Source organism: Toxorhynchites rutilus, chromosome 2, assembly GCF_029784135.1.
Source record: "Toxorhynchites rutilus septentrionalis strain SRP chromosome 2, ASM2978413v1, whole genome shotgun sequence".
Classification (NCBI taxonomy): Eukaryota; Metazoa; Arthropoda; class Insecta; order Diptera; family Culicidae; genus Toxorhynchites; species Toxorhynchites rutilus.
The window spans coordinates 241,813,187-241,835,061 of record NC_073745.1 but is presented as its reverse complement, the minus strand read 5'-3'; the positions used below and the strand labels follow the sequence as shown (position 1 = coordinate 241,835,061).

The 21,875-nt window shown below is 37.3% G+C and overlaps 1 protein-coding gene across 5 annotated transcripts in view; it reads right to left on the bottom strand.

The window, feature by feature from the left end:
• Positions 1-21,875, bottom strand: part of LOC129765260 (UDP-glucose 6-dehydrogenase) — a 66,180-nt gene that overhangs the window by 39,291 nt on the left and 5,014 nt on the right. For 3 of the 5 annotated variants that reach the window (XM_055765373.1, XM_055765374.1, XM_055765372.1), the window contains exon 2: positions 11,314-11,895. The exons of the other annotated variants lie outside the window; for them this stretch is intronic. In XM_055765373.1, coding sequence (XP_055621348.1) covers positions 11,314-11,472 — 159 coding nt within the window. In that variant the 5' untranslated portion in view covers positions 11,473-11,895. The remainder of the gene's footprint in view (positions 1-11,313; positions 11,896-21,875) is intronic. 5 annotated transcript variants of the gene reach the window in all.

Here is a 21,875-nt window from a genome sequence, read left to right as displayed (position 1 = left end):
CGCATTTGTCCAGCTGAATTTTTAGTCTTGCTTCTTTCAATTTTGCGAAGACTTGCGACAAATTTTTCAAGTGCTCTTGAAGCGAGCTGGAGAAGATGATGATATCGTCCATATAGACGAAACAACATACTCCTACTAAATCTCTCAGAATGCAATCCATGACTCTTTGAAAAGTCGCTGGGGCATTCTTCAAGCCAAATGGCATACGAGTAAACTCATATTTGCCACCGTTTACGGAAAAAGCAGTTTTTTCTGTATCTTCCTCCGCTAATTGAATTTGGTGGAAGCCAGAAACTAAATCGATTGTTGAAAAATATTTCGCCTTTCCTAATTTATCCAGAATATCCGTAATTTCTGGTATAGGGTATTTGTCATTAATTGTTTTCTCGTTTAGTTTTCGGTAATCGATCACTAAACGGAATTTTTTTCGTCCAGATGCATCGGACTTTTTAGGAACCACCCACACAGGTGACGTGTAAGGCGAGATTGACTCTTTTATGATTCCGTCTTTCAGCATCTTTTTAACTTGCTCCTGCACCTCGCTTTCGTACACGTAGGGGTACTTATACGATTTGGAGTGTATCGGAATACTGTCCACGGTGCGTATTTTATGTTTAATTTTATGGGTGAATGATAACTTATCACTTTCCACATATAAAACGTCGTTGTATTTCCTGATCAATTTCCTGAGGGTATATTTCTCCTCCTCATTCATATGATCGTCTCTTATGGTGTAATTTTCAGAGTCAACCTTTTTCGGTAGCTCTGTCAGCTCGAATGGGTCAACCTCTGTATCCAAGTCATTGCAAAGCTTGATCTCGTTCGAATTGATTTCCATCGATTTTTTTGTATAATTTTGCACTGCTACAAAGGCTGTGTTATTAGCACTTCTGTAGAGGCCTGGCAAGATAGAAAATTTTCCGTGAGGCTTTTCTTCCTCTATAAGAAAATCTCCATTTTTCTTGGTTTTCAATTTTATGAACTGATATTCTTGTTCATTTAAATTGATTTTATGTTTCTCGGGAAATCTCTTTTTCATTGCGAAAGTTTTTCTCCCGATCCTCAATGTATTTTTACTGACGTCGATTTTAGCATTTAAATTTCTCAATGACTCGTATCCGATGAGTCCATCGAAAAATTTATGAAATTTGAAAATGAAAAATTTCAGTTTTTTATTTATAAGAAATGGGTCGAAGGAAGCGGATTTATCGATTGTAAAGGTTCCCTTAATGTTGGTTACTTTTGAAATCGGTTCTGTTTTGCAGTTTTCTATGTTTACATGCTCGGGTGATATGTAATTTTTGTTCGCTCCTGTGTCGATCAAAAATTTCATCTCGCCTTTGGATGTTGCAATGGTGATGTAGGGAATAAAGTTATTATCGTTCATTATTTTTCTTTTTGTAGCGCCTCGGCCACGTGAAAATTTAGTTCATCGTTGACGAAATAATCGTCATCTTCCGAATCGAGGACGGATTCGTCCAGCTGTTCCGAAGTGTCAGGTTCTGTTTGATGATTTTTGCTGTGTTCTGCTGTTTCGTGGCTGTTAACCTCTGCCCGCGATTTCGCTGTCCTCATCGAGACATCGTCATCTGGCGGTGGAGCTCTAGCTTTGAATTTCGCAGACCCGTATGGTTTTTGATTATGCAAGTTATTGTTAGAATTTGAGGTGGATGGCTTCGCGTTAAAGTGATTGCCATTACTATTGGGGTTGGGAGACGGTTTCGAATTATGTGAACCGTTACTATTGTTGGATCTGATATTTTTATTTGTGTCAGATGGTTTTTGGTTTAACTTCTGCCTATATGCAGCGTTGGCATATTGTATGGTGATTGCATACGCTTCCTCCAGACTTTTAGGTCTGTAGCTTCGCACGTGCATAGACAATTCCTCTGTGAGCCCATCTATGAATCTAGTGAGAGTCATAAGGCTCACTAGATTATTTATTGCTCTTGTAGAGTTGTTATAATCATCCATTGTCGCTGCTGTGGATTTAATAGCAGTGTCTATGGTTTTGATTCGGTTGTAGTATTCAGTGATGGATTTTTTTCCTTGGTTTATATAAAACAACGATTGAATATGAGATGTCAAATCTCTCCTATCGCCGTATGAATTTAGAATAATTTCTTTGATTTCTGCCCAACTGTTCGGGTTGCCGGCAGCAATCAAAATTTCTTTGGCCTCTCCCACGATTTTATTCTTTACCGCTCTGACCAATTGGCTGTAGACCGGATCATCTCTGTATCTTTCAAAAAGATGCAGGGTGTTTTCGGCGTCTTCAAGCCATGCGTTTGTTTCCCGTTTGTTTCCGGAGAATGTTGGTAAATTCTTAATAGGATCCGGAGTTCTAAACTGCATAAACGGATCCTCCGCTTTTGCTTTAAGTGTTCTCAATTGCCCAATCAGTTCGTTCTGATTGTGAGTTAGGCTCCTTATGTGTTGGAGTAACCCTTGAATTGTTATTTCTTGTTGCGGAATTGGTGCATGATCATCCAATTCCGGGGCCAGAAGTTCCGGAGAAATCATTTGCTCCCGCTCGGCCATTTTAATAAATTTGTTTTTTCAAAAGAGTTTGTTCTTTTTTTTTTTTTTTTTTTAAAAAAAAATCTTACGTACTTTATACGCGCGAGAAAATGTGTTGTTCTACACTTCACTTGTTAATGAATTAGTTATTCACTTTGTGATATATCAAGTGTCCGCTTACCACTGGTGGGGGCTCGCACTTCTGAATTAGTATTTTGTTGTGTTAGGTTTAGATAATTGTTCGTGTTTACTTACAGGAAGATTACTGCTTTCATCTCCTGGAGTCTGGGTAGGTTGAATCGGTTTCCTCGTAGATCGTTCGTTCCAGGTGGCGGGATTAGTTTTCCTAACGGCAGCGAGTCCTTGATTTTCGCTCAGGGGGTCCTCTCGCTTGTTCGTTTGGTTTCTTCAGTAGATGTAAACTTCTCCTCTTTAACTCGGTGGCGGTGCTTCCAGATATCCGCTCTATAAACACTACTCACTTCGTTGTACCACTTGGCCAATGACTGCGCCAATTATGCCGTGACTTAACTCGCGGTTTAAAAAAAACTTTTATTTAATTTCTAATTACCCTTTTTATTCGTTTATAACACTTTACATTCGGTTCATAAACCTTTATGCCCGTATTCAACTCGGCTACGCTCAAGACTAAATTCTATAATCGTATTACAAGGCTTAAATAGACTACATCTGCTGATCTCATTATTTCCGTCGGTGGTTCGAACCTGATCGAACCTTTGTTCGCGTCGTTCGATTGATTTCCGCGGCGTCGGCAAATGTTGGTTTACACGCGCGGTGTAACTTTGACGCCTCTGTCTGTTGCTATGGGTCTCGGCTGGGCTTTTGCTGACGTCTTGACTTCTGGGACGCCTTGGTCGGTCGGTTGTGGTGTAACGTATATATATATATATATATATATATATATATATATATATATATATATTTATATATATATATATATATATATATATATATATATATATATGGTAAAATTTGCGATCCTCCGTAAACATTTTCAAATTTGAAATGAAATATTCAATTGAATAATTTCACAATGTTTGAAATACTTTCTTCAGTGAATGATGTTGGAACAGACGAATAAACAGTACAGAAGACCATTAAAAAGTAAATTGTACAGCATTTGCTAGATTTTTTACAACAAGTTAAACTTGAAACATATGTTTTCTTAAATCAAAGAACGCCGATTTGGACAAAGTTTGGAATCCCTTCCGAATTGACAAGTTTGAAATCCCTTCCGACTGGCAGTGACGAAAGTTTTGGACCGATTTCAGAACAAACTCATCAACCTGATATGCGGAATAAGCGTTGAGAGTGTTATTGTCTTTTACGTAGTACACTGGAGTCGCTTTTTACGCGGGAGATACGTGCCGCGTAAACAAAAACCGCGTAAATTCCAAAAACCGCGTAAATTCCAAAATCCGCGTAAAAATAAACCGGGTAAATTTCAAAATCAGAATAAAAATTTAACAAACAGTGAATTATTAATTAAAAATGCAACCCATGTTCTAACAATTGATTAACTTTTTTTTTTTATATGCTGTTGTCATGATATCTGTATCTTCTTATATTTCTCAGCTACTAATCAGTGATACAATACCAAGTTATTTCGTGAAAAGTCACACCAATAAGCACTTTGAATTTGTTGGCGGTTGATACGTGCTGCGTAAAAAAACCGCGTACATTTCAAAATCCGCGTAAATTCCGAAATCCGCGTAAAAATAAACCGCGTAAATTCCAAAAACCGCGTAAAAAAAGCCGCGTAAAATAAAACCGCGTATAAAAAAACCGCGTAAAAAGCGACTTCAGTGTATTTATTTGGTTTTCTTATAATGCTGCTGATGGAAAAATCATAACAGAGTAGATATCCAAGATGACATGAGGTGTGCTTTTCGACAACGCTCTCAAGAATTAGTCTTTGGCGGAACTCGTTCAGGCGCAGTTCAGGTGCCATACCTTCTTCATATACCTTTTTTGTAATCAGATACAACCATAAAATGAGATTTGTTGCGAATATAACACGAAAACCGTCTGTATTTTATCATTTTACTGAGCATACAGACTTTCTTACAAAATACTGATAGAGGGGATGCACTGGGATTAACTTTCGTAAAGGGGGGAATGGAACAAAAAAGGTCGAAAACCCCTGATTTAGTGTTTATAAGCAATAGAATAGAATAATTCTTAATGCTATTGCTAATACAGGTGTTTATGGTATCGCAAGTCTGACTGCAAATGGTCAAGTAGATGTTCCGGACTACTCTGATTCGAGTCTGATCTGATTTCCACATTACTTGTACTTCTCATTCCGTTGATCCAAATATATAAAAAAAAAATCGAAATTTTAACATAAGATAATGAAATGTAGGGTAAATGATGTTGGTTTGTCCAGTCGAAAATATGATCATGGTTTGTCAACTTTTTTGAACGCTCTAGTTCAGCGCACCTGTGTCAAATTAGTTATTCCAATATTTCTAACATATAAATAAAATAGTCATTAGTCAAATAGTCATGATTTACAGTAGTTTTAAATGGTATTTTTACGGATCCACCTGTTTTAAAGGTTTATAAAGTCCACCTTCTATTGGTGTCAATGCGCCCGTCATTTGGGCTAACTTTTAATCAACCATCAGATGATTATTTTAGTACCTATTCAGTACCTATTCAGATCTTTTCATTATGCTTGCACATCAGATCAGATGTATACATCTAAATCATGTAATCTCGACGTCCTCAATTCTGATCATGATTTGTTCAATGCGCGCGCTGATGTTGGTTTGTCCACATTATTACTATAGCAGCCGCTTGACGCGCTGCAGTTTGTTTATATTGTTATTCGTGTGTAGCAGAAATAGGGCCTGATTCTCGAATACACTTCGAATACACTTCACGGTGGAAACGGAATGAAACGTATCCGCGATGACAACGGTACGGTGTCGACATCTGGATACGAGATTAGTTTCCCACTAAACTTATCATTATAATATCAAATTATCTTCAGATGAAATTTTTGTATGAGATTATTATATCACATGAAGAAAACAATGTTTTCCACTCACATTAAATACCAGTTTGATACGAAGAAGTTAATTTTCATTAATGATTTGTTATTTGAAAAGTGTTCAATCTGCCTGAAAACTCATTATTATCTTCGACACTTCACTAACTCGTAAAACGTAGTTCAATGGGGTGCCGTTTATTTCGTTTCCACCGTGAAGTGTATTCGAGAATCAGGTCCATAAAGTTTCTCTGTGTTGAGTGATGTTCATCTTTGAAATGCCCAAGAAAAGGCAATGTTCTAAAAAAAGCTTGGATCATGGATCCAATCATGGATCAATATAATGACAGTAAACTAAAGCAATCAGAAATGCAACATCTACTTGAAAATTCGAATTTATTCATTAAAAAATAGTGATTTCTAAAACCGAACAAATCATAATCATTTTTCGGACAAACCATGATCATAATTTAGCTTCGAAGAAAATAGTTAAAAAAAACACAAAAATTTGGATAATTTGAACGCCTTAGGGTATTACTAGCGACTACAGACTTGGGGCTTTCCAACAAACCTAAACTCGTCTTCATTATATGTGATTTTCATTAAGAAAAATCAATTTGCATTTACTAGATGCGTCAAAAATCGGACAAACCAAAATAATTTACCCCATATATTTTCTCTGCCAAACAACGATTGTATTGATGATTTGTTTCTTTTTTGAATAAACAGAAGAAATACAAATAGAGATTACTATTGTAGCCTATATAAGCACTAATTAACCCTTTATAAGTACACGTAAAAATCCGGTCACGAAAATCTTGTATTCTCTTTGACCATTGCTGAGGTCATTCCTCGATTTTTTCTTCGTTCACGATCTATCGTTTTGCTAAATTCCATTTCCGCACAATTCATCAATTGGACTGAGTTCTGGAGTATTGGCCTGAATAATTTCCTTGGGAACCCCTGTAACGCAATTTTCGCTGTACCACTGTTTATTGAAATCGAAGTAGTTGCAGCTTGCCAAGTCTAGCATATGCAATCAGGCACATCATGCTGTTCCAGAACGCAGTGATCTCTTCCGTCAGCTTTGGTAAGTTTACTGGTTCATGCTCCCAGAAGTAACGAAAGTATCGTTTTTCAGTCAACAACTGCAGATTGTTTACCATACAAGTAACATTCTCGGGAATTTCGATCACTTCTTGATTTTACATTCTTCCGGTCAACCGAGGTATAAAATTTCTGCCCAGAGATTTGATCGAAAACTGTCTGGTTGTATGTATCGTCTTCCCTAACAACGCAATCACATTTTGTTAACATATTTTCCTACAGTTTCCTCGAGCTCTTCTTTGTCTCCAAAAAGTCCCAAAATATCAAGAAAAAAATTCCGATATAACACCAGATCTCGACGTTTTGTGCATTTTTAATTCATTTGACATCGAAAAGCAAATTTCAATTTTGCTAATAATTTCATTTGGCATCGAAATTTTTTTTCGATTTTTAAAATTTTCCATAGCCATACAAATGAAACACAAATTTCTGCACAACTCAAAAACTAATAAGTCGAATCCACCCAAATTTCGCATGTGTATGTTTTAGGGGGCACGGAACGTTTCTATGGTGGTTCGACGCTGCTTCCTCTCTCTAAGGGGGGACTTACAAATGAAACACAAATGTCTGCATAACTCAAGAACTAATCAGATAAACGGAACCGAATTTGGCATGTGGAGTTTCAGGGGACACAAAATGTTTTAAATATGGCTCGGCTATCCTCCCCTTTCTCAAAAGAGGGGAGTTGTTGCATTATTCGAAAACTAATCAAGCAAACGGATCCAAATTTAGCATGTGGGAGTTTTAGGGCGTATGAAATGTTTCTATACTGATTCGACACCCCTCAAAGGGGGGAGTTTCCATAACTCGAGAACTGATCAAGTAAATGGAACCAAATTTGGCAAATTTAGGGTGCGATAAATGTTCCTATGGTGGTTCGACGCTACACAGGATTTTACAGCACAATAAATATTCCAATGATGCTATGGCACCCCTTCCTTCTCTGGAAGGAGATGAGGGGCCCCCAACACTGAAGGAAAACGAGAAAATTCGGAAAATTGAATTCCCATATGCTCTACAATTAAATCGTTATAAGCGTTGTTAGTCCATTTGATGTCTGATGTCTATACAAATAAAAATGGAAGGCCCAATGTGTTGGTAAGCACAAAACTCAAGAAAGGAATCGTCCGATTTGAGCTGTCTTTATTTTATTATATTTTTATATCAAACATGTATTCCAGGTAACGGAGAAACGGGTTTTTGCAAGTGATTGAAGAATCTTGAACGAAAATTGTGAATATTATACGAGAGTATTATAATGACGAGTTTTGGTAGAAGTACTAGGAAATTTATAGTAAAAGGAAATTGTAAAGAGTCAATTGGAAGGTTGAACGTTCGCTTGTTAAGAAACGTGAATGTTTGTAAGTATTCATAACAAAAAATCCATTCCGGGCGGGGTGAAGTTTCCGGGTCAGCTAGTATTTTATAAAACATTTTAAATATATTTTATATATATAAAAATTTTCATTGTACATATCAGTTCATGATATGCGAAATCTAATGGATATTTGCTATATAAATATTGATATTGTCAGTTTTGAAACGACACTAATGCTTAGACCAAAAGTTATGATTTCAACGTCAATGACAAACCATGCTCGAGACAGCCGTAAAATTCGAAGAAGATTGAGAACTGATGGTATTGTTGCATGAAAACTAAGTTCGTACTATCGTACGATCTGTTAGTGCTTGCAGCAAAGTATTTCTTTTTGACGAAAACGCCCGGCCACTCACTGGAAAAAGGAATCAAGGGAATACATTCTGGGAATATTATGAATATAACCATATTGTAAGATTCTATTGTAAACGAATTTTGCCATTTAACGATAGCGGCATACTCTTATTCTATCAAGAACACTGCATAACACATTTATGTGCGATTCACATAGCACGTTACGGAGAAGAACGTCTACGTTCCGTCAACGTCTCCACCAATTCACACATGCAGTCAATGCTTCCACCAGCACCGTCATGTCAAATGCCAAACGAATGATTCAATTAATTTTATTCATGGTGTCGCCACCTACAACAATTTTGAATTGCAATGCACTCTTTCAAATCAGCATGCCTAAAATCAGTTTCGAATTTTGGAAAATTCAATGAGAATCATTGAATTCTATTATTTAAATGCTTAAACCCCGTAGTCCGACCCTTATTCAACAATAATAATAAATAGAATAATTCTCTCAACTAGTCGCGAATGATTTTCACTCCGAAATTTGGAGCTGAGAGATATGTTGGCATAAAAAGTACAGTAAGTTACTTATAATGCAATATGCTGAGGCACCACTCAGTGTCGCATTGGAGTCGATTTTGACCAGTAATTGGACTTTCGTGACTGGTGGCGACTTTCAATGTGGAATATCAATATTTACAAAAATGTCTAATTAGAGGTAAAAATGTCTAATTAAACGTGTTGCATCACAGATCGGTTAAATTAGCTTAATGTCGATTTAGATGTAAATTACTGTACAACCAAATCAAAACAAAAGCCGAGACACAAAGCCCAGACAAAAACCAAACGAGCCGTCCGTCTCCGTCAATTATTCTTTTCTACAAATCCTGCCGGTCGTTTTCGTCGAACGTATGCTGACGGGTCGTTACGTTGCTGGTGTATGTGAATGTTTTCATGGGAATTGCATGGTAGAATCATTGACGTATCGTGACGTGATGGGACGTGAACGTGACGTGTATGTTGTATGTGAATCACACTTGAACCGGCTTCCATTTCACATTCAGTTTTCATTTTTATGTACGCTCTGATATCTGATATCCCCAATGCATGAACTTACTATAGGGAAAGTGGGATCAAATTGGTCATGGGGGGCAAAGTGGTCACCTGCTTGTTTGGTAGTGTAATAATTGACTATAGATGCCGTATTGATAGTAACCTTATGTTTGAAGAATTTCATGACTTTTGAGTCAATCTCTACTTCAGTAGAGCTGTCGCATGTCAAAATATAAATAAAAATAGAAATTGCTCTCTCGATAGCCATTCGGCCGTAGTACTGTGTGCATGGTATCTAAGGAATTTCTCGTGAAATTTAGTTTATTAAATCTGATATGTTGGACAAATCATCAGTTACACACATATCACATATTCCAGGAGATATTTTGTTTAATCTCAACGATTAATTAACATAGAAATTACTTTGATGTTTGGGGGCAAAGTGGTCATAGGTGGATAACAACTTACAGTGTTCTGTTTAGTAAAACTGAAATACCTCATCACATTCTGCTCTTAAAGAGGTTCCTTTCGTGGCTTTGACACTGGAAAAATATGCTACTCCAACTAAACCAAACCTGTGCACCCGTGGCCGAGTGGTTAGCGTCCCACACTATCATGCCGGGTGTTCGGGTTCGATTCCCGTTCTGGTTGGGGGATTTTTCGTCAAAGAAAATTCTTCCGGCTTGCACTGTGGTCACGCGTATTCTAGAGCTTGCTACTCTAGAGCACATTCAAGGCGTGTTATTCGGCATAGAAATCTCAACCAAGTATTAATGAACGACGCTAGTTAATGAATACGTTGAGACGGCAAAAGTTCCACAGGGAACGTTAACGCCATTTAAGAAGAAGAAGAACTAAACCAAACCTAATTTTGCGGAACGTTTGTGTTTCTTACTACGTTTTTGTATGCATAAGAAAATTGAAATTGAGGTTCTAGGTGAACAGGCCAGGCTTGTTTCATACATGCCTACTATATCAAATATGATTAGAAAAAATTGGACTAAAAAACGCATAAATTTACTCCATTTAGCTTGATATGTGCGAGTGACTACTTTACACCCACTAAGTGATCACTTTATCTCCGAGCAAGAAAAAAATGTTCGATTTTTCACTATGTACTATTTTGAATTTTTATAGTAAAATCCGTTTGCTATCTTGAACAACAATGAGTTGAACTATAATATTCTTCGAAAAACGAGAATTGTGGACGCTGGAAATGGGCATATTCCTTAGGGTGACCACTATGCCCCCACTTCTCCTACATACGCATCATATATTACGCTTACCGAACGCCCCGAGCCATTGAAACAAGAATGTTTAATACGGGAAGATAACGACCCACACAAAAGGGAAAACCGGAGTTGTCCGGCTACACAAGAACAGTATACATAGATGAATAAGAGAAGTCTCCAAACATTGAGATTGTTGGCAGTAAATCGATAGTGTTTCTATCTTTTGTTGCAGAACCGATAAAAACAATACTCGTTAGCATTTCGTATGTTCGTCGTTAGATTTCACATCTGAGAATGAACCATTTCCGTTGTTGTAGATGATGTTTCCCGCACAAGCTTATTATTAAGGGATGTGTTTTTATTATTCAAATGATATTAAATATCCTTCCATGAACTCATCGTAACTGGGAGAAACAAAAAAAAAATAGATAAACCCCCGCTCTCCAGATGTGGCCCAACACTGGTTTGAAAATTTAGGTCAACATCATAAGAATGGAATAATCTTTCACAACAGTTAAAAGTTGATATCAGAGTAGTAAAATACGTTCAACATATTAATCTAGGAAACCGTTGACACTAAAATCAAATTTAGGAAATACCTTATCGAAAATGCACAATACATATGGTGAAATAAAAATAAGAATCCACAATCGTATCCACCGAATGCGCTAATCTTAAAGCAGAGAAAACCGATAAAAAATATGGCTTACCTCATAAATAGGTAACTTGTCGGAATTCCATTGAGCGATGCGCTCCGCACTTCGGTCAACGACAGTGATCTTGATGTCGGGACACTTGAGTGCCATCACGCTGCACGTGGGACCCCCTACGTATCCCGCTCCGATGCAGCAAATCTTAGAGATGACCATTGTTGGGTGTGTGTACACAATTCCGTCGGTACAATTGAACCTGTTTACACTTTACACCACGATGCTGACGATTTGCGATAAAAATGCACAACTTCTTCTAGGCAACAACAACAACAACACTGGAACACTGTGTGGGATATCGTGATTTTTTTATGCTTACTAAATCTCACTTTCTGTTTTTATCACTGGGCTTTTTTTCAGTACACTTATTCGTTTTCTTGTTTTCGTTCCCCTATCTTCCATCCGTTATTTCCGTGGCGGTGGCAAAAGTAGAGTGTAGAAAAATTTGGGCAGGATCGTGCGAAATGAAAGAAGCACGAATTGTGTTGTTACGGCTGATGCTGCCGCTGCTGCTGTTGCTTAGAGACACGTCCACCAAACTCGAATGCACATCCACTACTGATCACAGCGTCGCTTGACTCTCTGGAAGATATTATAGTGAAAAAGCAGAAGAACAGAGGAACGAAAAGTTAAATGTTGTTTAGTCGAAGTGTTATTTACTTTTTTTTGCGAGTCTTCGTCATCAAACTCGACCAGTGGCATCAATATTTAGACGATGGTTAATATTCAAGGGATTACACTGGTGGATTCATGGCGAATCATTGGATGATGCTATTTAACGGGTATGTATGAAGACAAAACGTTCCCCAACATTTGGCTCCAGCTTGGGCAAAGTTGACTCACAATGTCTCTTTGTTTACGGACCTGATTTTTCCATTTCGAAGTAATCGAATGAATATTAGAAAATTAGAAATGATTTATTTTAGACTGGCATGAAAACACTTCACATTTGAAAATTCCTCTTGAGGCTATATTGCAGCAACACAGTATTACTGATCAGGTTGTCTAATGAATTGAAATATTAATTTCTAGAAGAAAAATCTATTCTCAAATTAGAGGAGGTCTCATCACCATCGGCCCTATTATATAAATCGAATTGAAAAGTCTATCACACCGAGCAAAATTTCGTATTTTGTAAATCGAGATAGTTTCTTAACGAGCTCGAATTTCATGTGTTGCAATTGCATATATTTAAGTGTTCCTGAAATCATTCCCAAAGGAAAATATCAGGGACGCAAATCAAAATAAAATAATTCTCTGAAGATATGCAACAAGCAAATCAAACAACGCGAAAAAGTGTGACAGTTGCATCGCTAGCTTTCACTCGGTCGATGCTGCCGACTTGCTCGGTATCTATGATAGCAAAATAGGATAACGAGCAAATTTCTTATCGACTCGATTTCTGTAATAGGACCCATTAACCAATCCCAGCAGAATTCGACCCAAAATTGGGCTCTTCTACACCATGAAGCACCGGTTACAAGTAACTGTTCGTGCGATAATTTTTGGCATGAAATCGCGTCTAAATCATTCCCCGTATTCTTCGGTTTCGGTAATCTGTGACTTTTCGCTTTTCCCAAAAATTAAGGCATAATTAGAAATACAGTTTTGACGACATTGGAAGCTACTTTGAATGATGAAATCAACAAATATTAAAACACATAGTTTAAAACTTCATTTTGACTACCTGTCCTGAGGTTGATGCACTGTGTTATTAGATCCTTGGTCTCCGTGCGAATAAGGCTGATAGAAATCATTTATAACAAAAAAAGTTATTCCAATAAATGAATTCTTCAACATTTTCTACACCTTTTTTCCATTTTTCTGGCTACTGGGAGATACCGTATCGACGCCGGTTTCGAAGCAAGTAATACATTCATCCATTCTCGGACTTTTCTAACATTCGGATGTGTGTTCCATTCAAGCTGTGATTTGAATATGTGATATTTCGTAGACACTATGTTTGGTAGACGTGACGCTAGTATACTAGATGAGAAAGATTTTCTGAGTTTTTGTATCCTCGATAATTTATTATCCAGTGTATGATCGAGCGCTTTTTTGGAAACAATTATTCAACAATATATTCAATTTGTTTTCTAGACATCGGTAGAAACGGTTTCGCTGAACGTGATGGGTCGCGGATGTAACCAAGTGTAGAGCGTTACCTTTTGACCTCCATTTTAGCGTTTGGGATTGTTGTAGTACATCATAGCCAATCACAATACGCCACAGAAGCCTCTTTTTTGCCTTCGATGTCTTTTTGCCTGATTTTCTTCCTTAAGGGGGTAGTGCATTATGAACACCCTAAGAAGTATAAGATTCTCGCGATTTTTTCCAACGATATAATAAATTACTATGGGTGGATTTAGACTAGTGATATATTCATGTGAAGAAATATGATGAGATTTATAGAAATCGCATCAACCGTTTACACTAGCCTGAACTTCTATAATGAATATATTCATATTTTCGGTGTTTTTATTCACCTGAAGTAGAACTGCATCCAACTTTAGTGATTTCTCACCAGTGAGAAATTCACAAGCGTTTACATATGCTGAATTTATTCAAGTTATATATACCTCGAATAAGTGTATCATATTTATTCTCATCCGTTTACACCTATTTTCAGGTGAATAAATCCATCTATAGCTATAGATCTCCCTAGTGTAAACCCGCCATATGATTAATCTAATCCCACAGTTTCATTAGGTATATATTATCCAACAAACAAAAACTTAATTGGTGTCAATGGGACTGTCCTCTGAGTAGCTTCAACTGGTTTGTTGAACCCTTGCACCCTAACCCTTCTAAAGTGGTGGGAGTTCTACAAGTTTTTCTAGTGGACTGATTTCAACCACTTATTTCACGTGATCATGGATATATTTCCTGTCATCGTACGTAGGATTTTTCCAAAATATTCAGTTTTAACTAAATTGCGAAATTTTTTTGTAAAAAATACGTTTTTGCCTAAAAAATCTAGACAAAAACATTCACCAAAATTTCATTTTTCAAAACATGGGAAAAAAAACCCACGTACGATGTCAGGAAATATAGTGAAGAATCTAGGATAAACTATTTCATATATTATATTTATTTCGTTTCCGTTTATCGTATTTTCAGTCTGTAATCCCTGGAACATAAAACTGTCTATTTCCCGCAGAAATTGTTGCACTCCGGTCCAATTTCAAGTTTAAGTTTTCCCATTATCTCCAAAACGCCCTGTATACCATCATTAAAGTTACAGGTTGCTATATTTGCTGCAATTTCCAAAACTTTTGGTTGTATGTATCAATATTGCAAATCCACCGCTATGAATCCTGTTGCATAATCAGCCTAATAATATTAGTTACAGGTCTAGAAGCTGCGTTGCATAATAATCATATATCGGACTAAACATATTATTTTTATATCCCATCTGTTTATTTTTATTATTAGGCTCATCTAGCAATTCAGCTGTAACAGAGCCGAATTTATCGTGTACAATTTTCTCATGTTGTATATTGAATAGTAGCCATTTAGGCGTAAGAGTATTTCTATTTTATCGATTCACATGTCTTGTCTGCATCTTTCGACGTAAGAATATTCCTATTGTTTGAATGTTCACAGTTGGACACAGCGGGACTGTTGATATGAGGCTTCCATTGTTATGTTGGGCCTGATTACGAACGTCACTTCACGGTGAAAACGAAAAGAATTGTATGCGATTTGTATGCATTTCCTTCCGTTTTCACCGTGAAGTGATGTTCGTGATCAGGCCCGTTCTAAATAGCATCAATTACCGATGCAGCAGATCGTATGTGGAGTGAGAGACAATCATCACATGATGATTGATGCATGGACGTAGTAGCTAGAATAACACACAAAGATGGTCAGTTGAGGGCCCTGAGTTATAAGCTCATGATTGTTCACTTAGTAGCGGACACGCAACCAATTAGGCGGCGGTGACACTGGATGCAGAAAAGTGGTCGTACGAATCGTATGCAATAGTGAAAGTAAACAACCACATTGAGTTGTATTGGTGTGGTTACATTGTTTCCCCCTTACTTAGTTCGAATTCGTCAGCTTCTATCGAACAAAATTGTTTGTTTCTCTTTGTCAGTTATCGTACAATCAAATTTTCGTGCGTACTCCCAACCTTAGTCTCAGGCTACGAAGACCCCCTTTTCGGACTAATAATATTTGTTAGTAACGCTTCAATGTCTTATTAGTAACGCCTCATTTATCTGTCAAAGTGAACGTTTGTTCATGGATAGTATGAACGAACGAACGTGATGAATTATAGAGGCTTTAAACTTTTCAGTTCATTCGCCTCTAGGATATTGTATTTTTTTCCACTGTTGATATGTGAATTCCCTGACATAGCCCAGTATCATTGCATTGGCATAATTTTTTTTAATTTTTTCAAGTTTTCATAGTATGATAACCTCTATAAATTGATATTGCCAGCCTTTAGAAATCAACAAAGGATTTGTTTGATTTTTCGAACAGCTGGTCATTAACGCTTTATCAACCCTTTCCCGTATAACATCGAGTCTCACTCGTGGTGTACTTGCATAACATAGGGCGCTAGAATGCTCAGCAGAGTAGTGAAATCACTTGATGTGTGACGTATTAAAATTGTTATAATTTGCTTGTCTGAAACCTGAATAAATAAGAGTATCAATGATAGCAGAATTGCCATGGATGGTTACCAACTTTCGAGATATGATCGACGGTACAGTCGAGGTGGGGGAATTTGTATTAACTACAGGTCAGATTCAAATTGCAAAGCAATCGATGTTTCTTATTTGTTAACGAATACAGGTCGGACTCGATTATATACAGACTCGATTATATGCAGACTCGATTATATGTGATTCGATTATATACAATTTTGGACTCGATTATTTACAGTTTGGATTTTTTTTTATATTTCAAATATGACTTATTTCAAGAAGAAATGTAACCTTTCAACGTTAAAGTGTAATTTAAGTGGCTATTACATGTACAGTGGGGTAAAAATCGTAATTTTTGAAGATTTTGATTGAATTTTCACCAAGAATTGTTTATATCGATATTGCAGCCAAATTAAGAACGATAGAAGTTCGGTGTCAAAGAACAAATTGTAGAACGGTTAAAAAGCTTCAATTTAATTGATAAAAACAATCTAGTTTAATATAATTTTTTAGGATGAAATTAATAATAACACATTAAACATAATTAACTTTTATGTTTTTCACATTCCAAAATGTTATTCAAATCCACTTATTTAGATGTTCCACTACTATATCCTGTACTAAATTTTCTCATCTTTCAAATGAACGCAACAAAATCATCTTCTGTAGCGTACTTTGTAATGTAGAGCTAGTTTGAGGCAAAAGAGTCCGAAACAAAAAAAAAAGTTCTATAACTCTGTCATTGTTGAAATTCGAACATATGCGTAGAAGGTTTTTTTTTCATTTAATATGATCGTCTATCACCTTCTGAAAGAATCCGGATAAATTTATTTTTTTTCATGTGAGAAAGGTGTTTTCTGACTCTAAGGGGTTGAATCAAAACCCAAATTCCTCTTTAATATTCAAAAAACATAAAATACATGCAAAAAAAAAACAATAACACAAAATTTTTTTTTGACTCGATTATATATGTTTGCCAAAAAGTACATGGTGTGGCAAGTGATCTGCTCTTGCGGAAAGCAGAGCGCCCCCTTCGTGATGACCGGCACGGTAAACGGGCGGGTTTACCTTAAGGAGTGCCTACAGAAGCGCTTACTACCACTATTGAAGCAGCACGAGGGCCCGACCATCTTCTGGCCGGATCTCGCTTCGTGCCACTATTCAAAGGACGTGTTGGAGTGGTACGAAGCCAACGGGGTCACCTTCGTGCCAAAGGAAATGAACCCGCCCAACGCGCCGGAGCTTCGCCCAATAGAGAAATATTGGGCGATTATGAAGCAGGCCTTCCAGAAGAACCCAAAAGTTGTCAAATCGGAGGCGGACTTCAAGAGAAAATGGATTTCTGTTCAAAAAAAACTACAACCTGACGTTGTACAGAACCTTATGGACGGGGTAAGGAGGAAGGTGCGAGCATACGGGCTTGGGCTCGAAGTATGAATAAAAGAAAATGCCAAAAGTTGTTTAATAGTTTTTATTTTACTGTCTAAAATTTTCAAAAGGATCGGTCTACTGGGCGAATTTCTACAGCGTTTTTTCCGTGATGCAATTTGATGTGACACACCCTTTAGTAGCTGTGATAGGTGTCCTGATTTTTAACTCCGACCAGATGGTATCCCTAATCGTGGTCCTATGCGTGTCCTACAATTTTCAAGGTAGTCTTTACCCGACTAATACACGAAGCAAAACCAATTGACTTTTGATTGATCCGAATAAAACTAATTACATGCTGGCAGGATGATCTAATCGTAATAGGGTTCTCCTTCTATGAATGTAGAATTCGACAACGTTGAACATGTGGTAGCGAATTGCACAATAAGCATGAAGGTTGGAGATGTACTGCCGGTGAGGATTGAGTCTGTTATAAATTTACCAAGGACTTGAGGAGTTGAAACATACGCTGTCCTGCAAGTGCGCGAAGCATAAACGAGAAGAACTCGGAGTACTCTGCATTTGGGAAAAGTGCTGCAAATAAAGGTTCAATATACAACTCTATTATGTCAAACATCCAATGATTCAATGATTTGACCATCGTTTCATTCAAATTTTTGACGCTATTTGTTGCATTTTTCGGACTAAGCCAAACCGGACGATCTCTCATCTTTCCCACGTTTCACCAATTGTATATTTTCGCAAACCTCTGATGATGATGACAACGATTTAGCAATTCAACGAGGTCGGCCGGGGTTGCGCGGTTATTCATTGACCCGAACGTGGCAGGAAACTTTTCGAATTCATCAATGAATTTCCGGTGGATTATGCATTCGCTAATAACATTCCATGGCGATAGTAGACAAACTTGTATTAGGAGAGTTCTGTTTATTTTGCATTTTACCTTTTTCTGGGTTTCGCTTTTTCGCGATGATATAATGAATGATGAGCTGCTTCGGTCAGCAAACGCTGATGGTTCGGTATTACCGAAAGATCAATGAGCGTGCGCAAGTCACGCACATTGGCCAGTCGAAATGTGTAAAAGGTCGCACGTAGCATCCCCAAACAACCGTTGTTTCATTTGTGTGATTTGGTATTTACCTCTTTATTGCCTTTTATACACTATTATTGATTTTACCTTCTCAAACATTTGGGTCATCATTCAAAATGGTTTATGCCACTGCCGAGAAAATTGAAGAAAAAAAAACGGCCGTCCTGTAACATACCCATTATGCAATCAAACGCGCTTCGGGGGTATGCTGCCACAACTACTTCTGGTGGATCTGATGTTTCAAAATATTGTTCGCTGTGGGATGAAAAGAAGAAATATCGCGCAACAGACACGAAATGAAGATGAGCACGTTTCGAAGCACTGACACGGAAAACGCCACGAATGTGGGTACTGTTTGGATCGCGGATCATCATCAATAAACCGTATGAACAGCAAAACACATTAATAAGCAATTCATGGAAGAGATGATTTCGTGGTCGGAAGTCAAGTGTTTATTAGTATGATCAAGTTTCAGCACCTATTCAACTGTTTCTTCGTGCTCAATTTTTCCCGCGTTTCGGGAGCAAGAGCTTTGTATAAATTGCATTTACGAAAAAAATAATTGATATAGAAATGTAAATTTTCATTCATAATTATTATTTTTAAAGCACGTTATTCTCCCTGATTTCAGAAATTTCGAAAAAAAAATCTCACAACATCGATCTACGGGCAGAAGCGGATACAACAAAATAAAAGCGTTTCATATCGGACGATTCCTTTCCCAAGTTTTGCGCTTACCAACCAATTTTTTTCGCAAAACATTCCAAAATTAAAAGGTTTTTTCAAACTTTTCGGTATTCCATACTACGTAAAAGTACTACGTAAAAGTAGATAATTATTTGCTATTTCAGTATTGTTGGTTTATTTTTCAGAGAACAAGAATCCATGCTGAAAATGTGGCTGTAGGATAATTACACCTTCCAACAAGATAATGACTCGAAGCACACTGCGAAGGTAACAGCAGCATTCTTCCAATCGCCCCGGACCGAACCAATGGTGTGGCCACTCCAAAGCCTCGACTTGAATCCTATTGAGAATTTATGGGAGATTTTGGACAACAAGGTGGACAAAACTGACGTTACAAACAAGCTTTTTGCTGCGTTTAAGAAGGCTTGGGACGATCTGGACCCCAAACACATCCGGAACCTCGTGGAGCGTAAGTCAAAGCGTTGTCAGTTGGTTATCGAGGCCAAGGGGAGTCATATTGGCTGTTAATTACTATTTCATTAAATTTTATTTTTTTAAATAAAACATGAAGAGGATTTTTTCATATCATACCCAAAAATACCCATTCAGAAACAAAGCCATTTTTTGTTTTTCTAAAAAATAAATTAACGGTACTGAAATGGCAAAATGGTTTACTTATTACCTGCTTTCACGTAATACTAACTGGAATACCGAAAAGTTTAAAAAAAACTTTTAATGTTAAAACACTTTGATTTCAAACGGGGGTTGGTTTTTTTTGCGTCAGTGTATAGATAGAAGATATGAGAGTGTGTTATTCCATCATCAGCGAATTGATTCTAAGCTATTGAAGCAATAAGCGCCTATGCCCAGTCCTGGTGGTACTCGGAACGCGAAGTAGCAGTATCACGATGGTCCTCCTACGAAATAGTGGGGATCGCAGGCCTCGCAAGCTGCACTACAAAAACGTCAAGCAATGAACGATACACAAGAAGATTTGAAACATTGTGGATCAGGTCATGTTGTGAAGACGTTAAGTCAAATAAATAAATAAAATAAACATCGAATGGACTAACAACGTTTGTGTAATTGTAGAACATTTGGGAATAACATTTTTGGAATTTTCCAACTTTCCATCAGAGTTTTCCAAGAATTCTCAGATTTTTCTCTTCGTAACATTGATCTACGGGCAGAGACGAATAAAACAAAATAAAGCCGGTTCAAATCTGACTATTCCTTCCTCGGGTTTTGAGCTTATCAACACATTTGGTGTTCAATTTTTATTTATTTACATTACTAGCTGACCTGGCAAACTTCGTTCCACCCAAAATTTATTTTTTGTTATCAATACCTTCAAACAATCATGTTTTCTTATTGAGCGCCTCTTGGATCCATAAGTTCATGGAATTTTCCAAATTCCTTCAGAGTTTTTCGAAAATTTTCAATTGTCATGTTCGGAATAAGTTTTGTTAAAATATGTGTAATATTTTTATGGGACCCCCTCTCCATTCCAGAGGAGGGAGGGGTGCCATACCATCATAGGAACATTTTTCGTACTCAAAAACCCTCACATCCCAAATTTGGCTCCATTTGCTTGATGAGTTCTCGAGTTATGCAGAAGTTTATGCTTCATTTGTATGGCAGCAGCCCCCTTCCCCGTAGAGAGAGGGTAGGTATATGGAACCACCATAGAATCATTTATTGCACCCTAAAACCTCCACATGCCAAATTTTATTCTGTTTGTTTGATTAGTTCTCGAGTTACGCAGAAATTTGTGCTTCGTATGTATGGCAGCCCCCCCTTAGAGAGGGGAGAGGAGTCTCCATTCACCATAGGTACGTTTCGTGTCCTCCAAAATCACCACATACCAAATTTGGCTCCATTCGCTTGATTAGTTTTTGTGTTATGTGTGTGTGTTATGCAAAAAATTGTGTCTCATTTGTATGGCGTTTAGAGAGGGGGGAGTGTCTAACCACCATAGAAACGTTTTATGTGCCCAAAAAACTCCACATGACACATTTTTTTTCGTGTGCTTAATTAATTTCGAATTATGCAGAAATTTGTGTTTCATTTGTATTTGTATGTACGAATGGACAAGTGCCAGTCGGAAGAACTTTCTTCAAAAAAGTTTATGGGTCTGAGCCTAGAGGAACGAACGGGATCTTGACATAGGACTGTGATTGTGTGTGACAGTTCACACTATGTTTTGGTCCGAACCCACCATCAAGCTAGTACCGCACCACACATATGCAGGAGCTTTTATTGAACAATTATATTATTGAGCTTATTGAATACCTTCTTGCATAGGAGATTTTGAAACAGAGCTTGAGCACAATAAGGCATTATTGTCGATTTGAATTCCAAAGTGATGAGACGATTATCCGAACCTAGTGAAAAATTCCTAACAAATCCGAACCTGCTACAACATAATTTGGTGCCGTGACCAGGATATCGATTTCTTTCCTGGTAAATCGATTATTCGAGAGTTTTTTACAACGACATTTGAAAGTGTGTAGCAATTGAATTTGAATTGAGTTTTTTTCAGAGTTCAAAATATGTAATTTTTTCTCTTTTTATACATCAAATGAAAGCCCTGAAAAAACCGTTTCCTGTATGAACTTGTATCCTTTACGGTTAAATGAGATAACGTGTTTGAATCCGTAACCACATTCTGTTCAAAAATGTGCACAAAAATACCATTAAAGCCAACCCTTTTCTTCTGTTTATTCAATTATGCAGAAGAA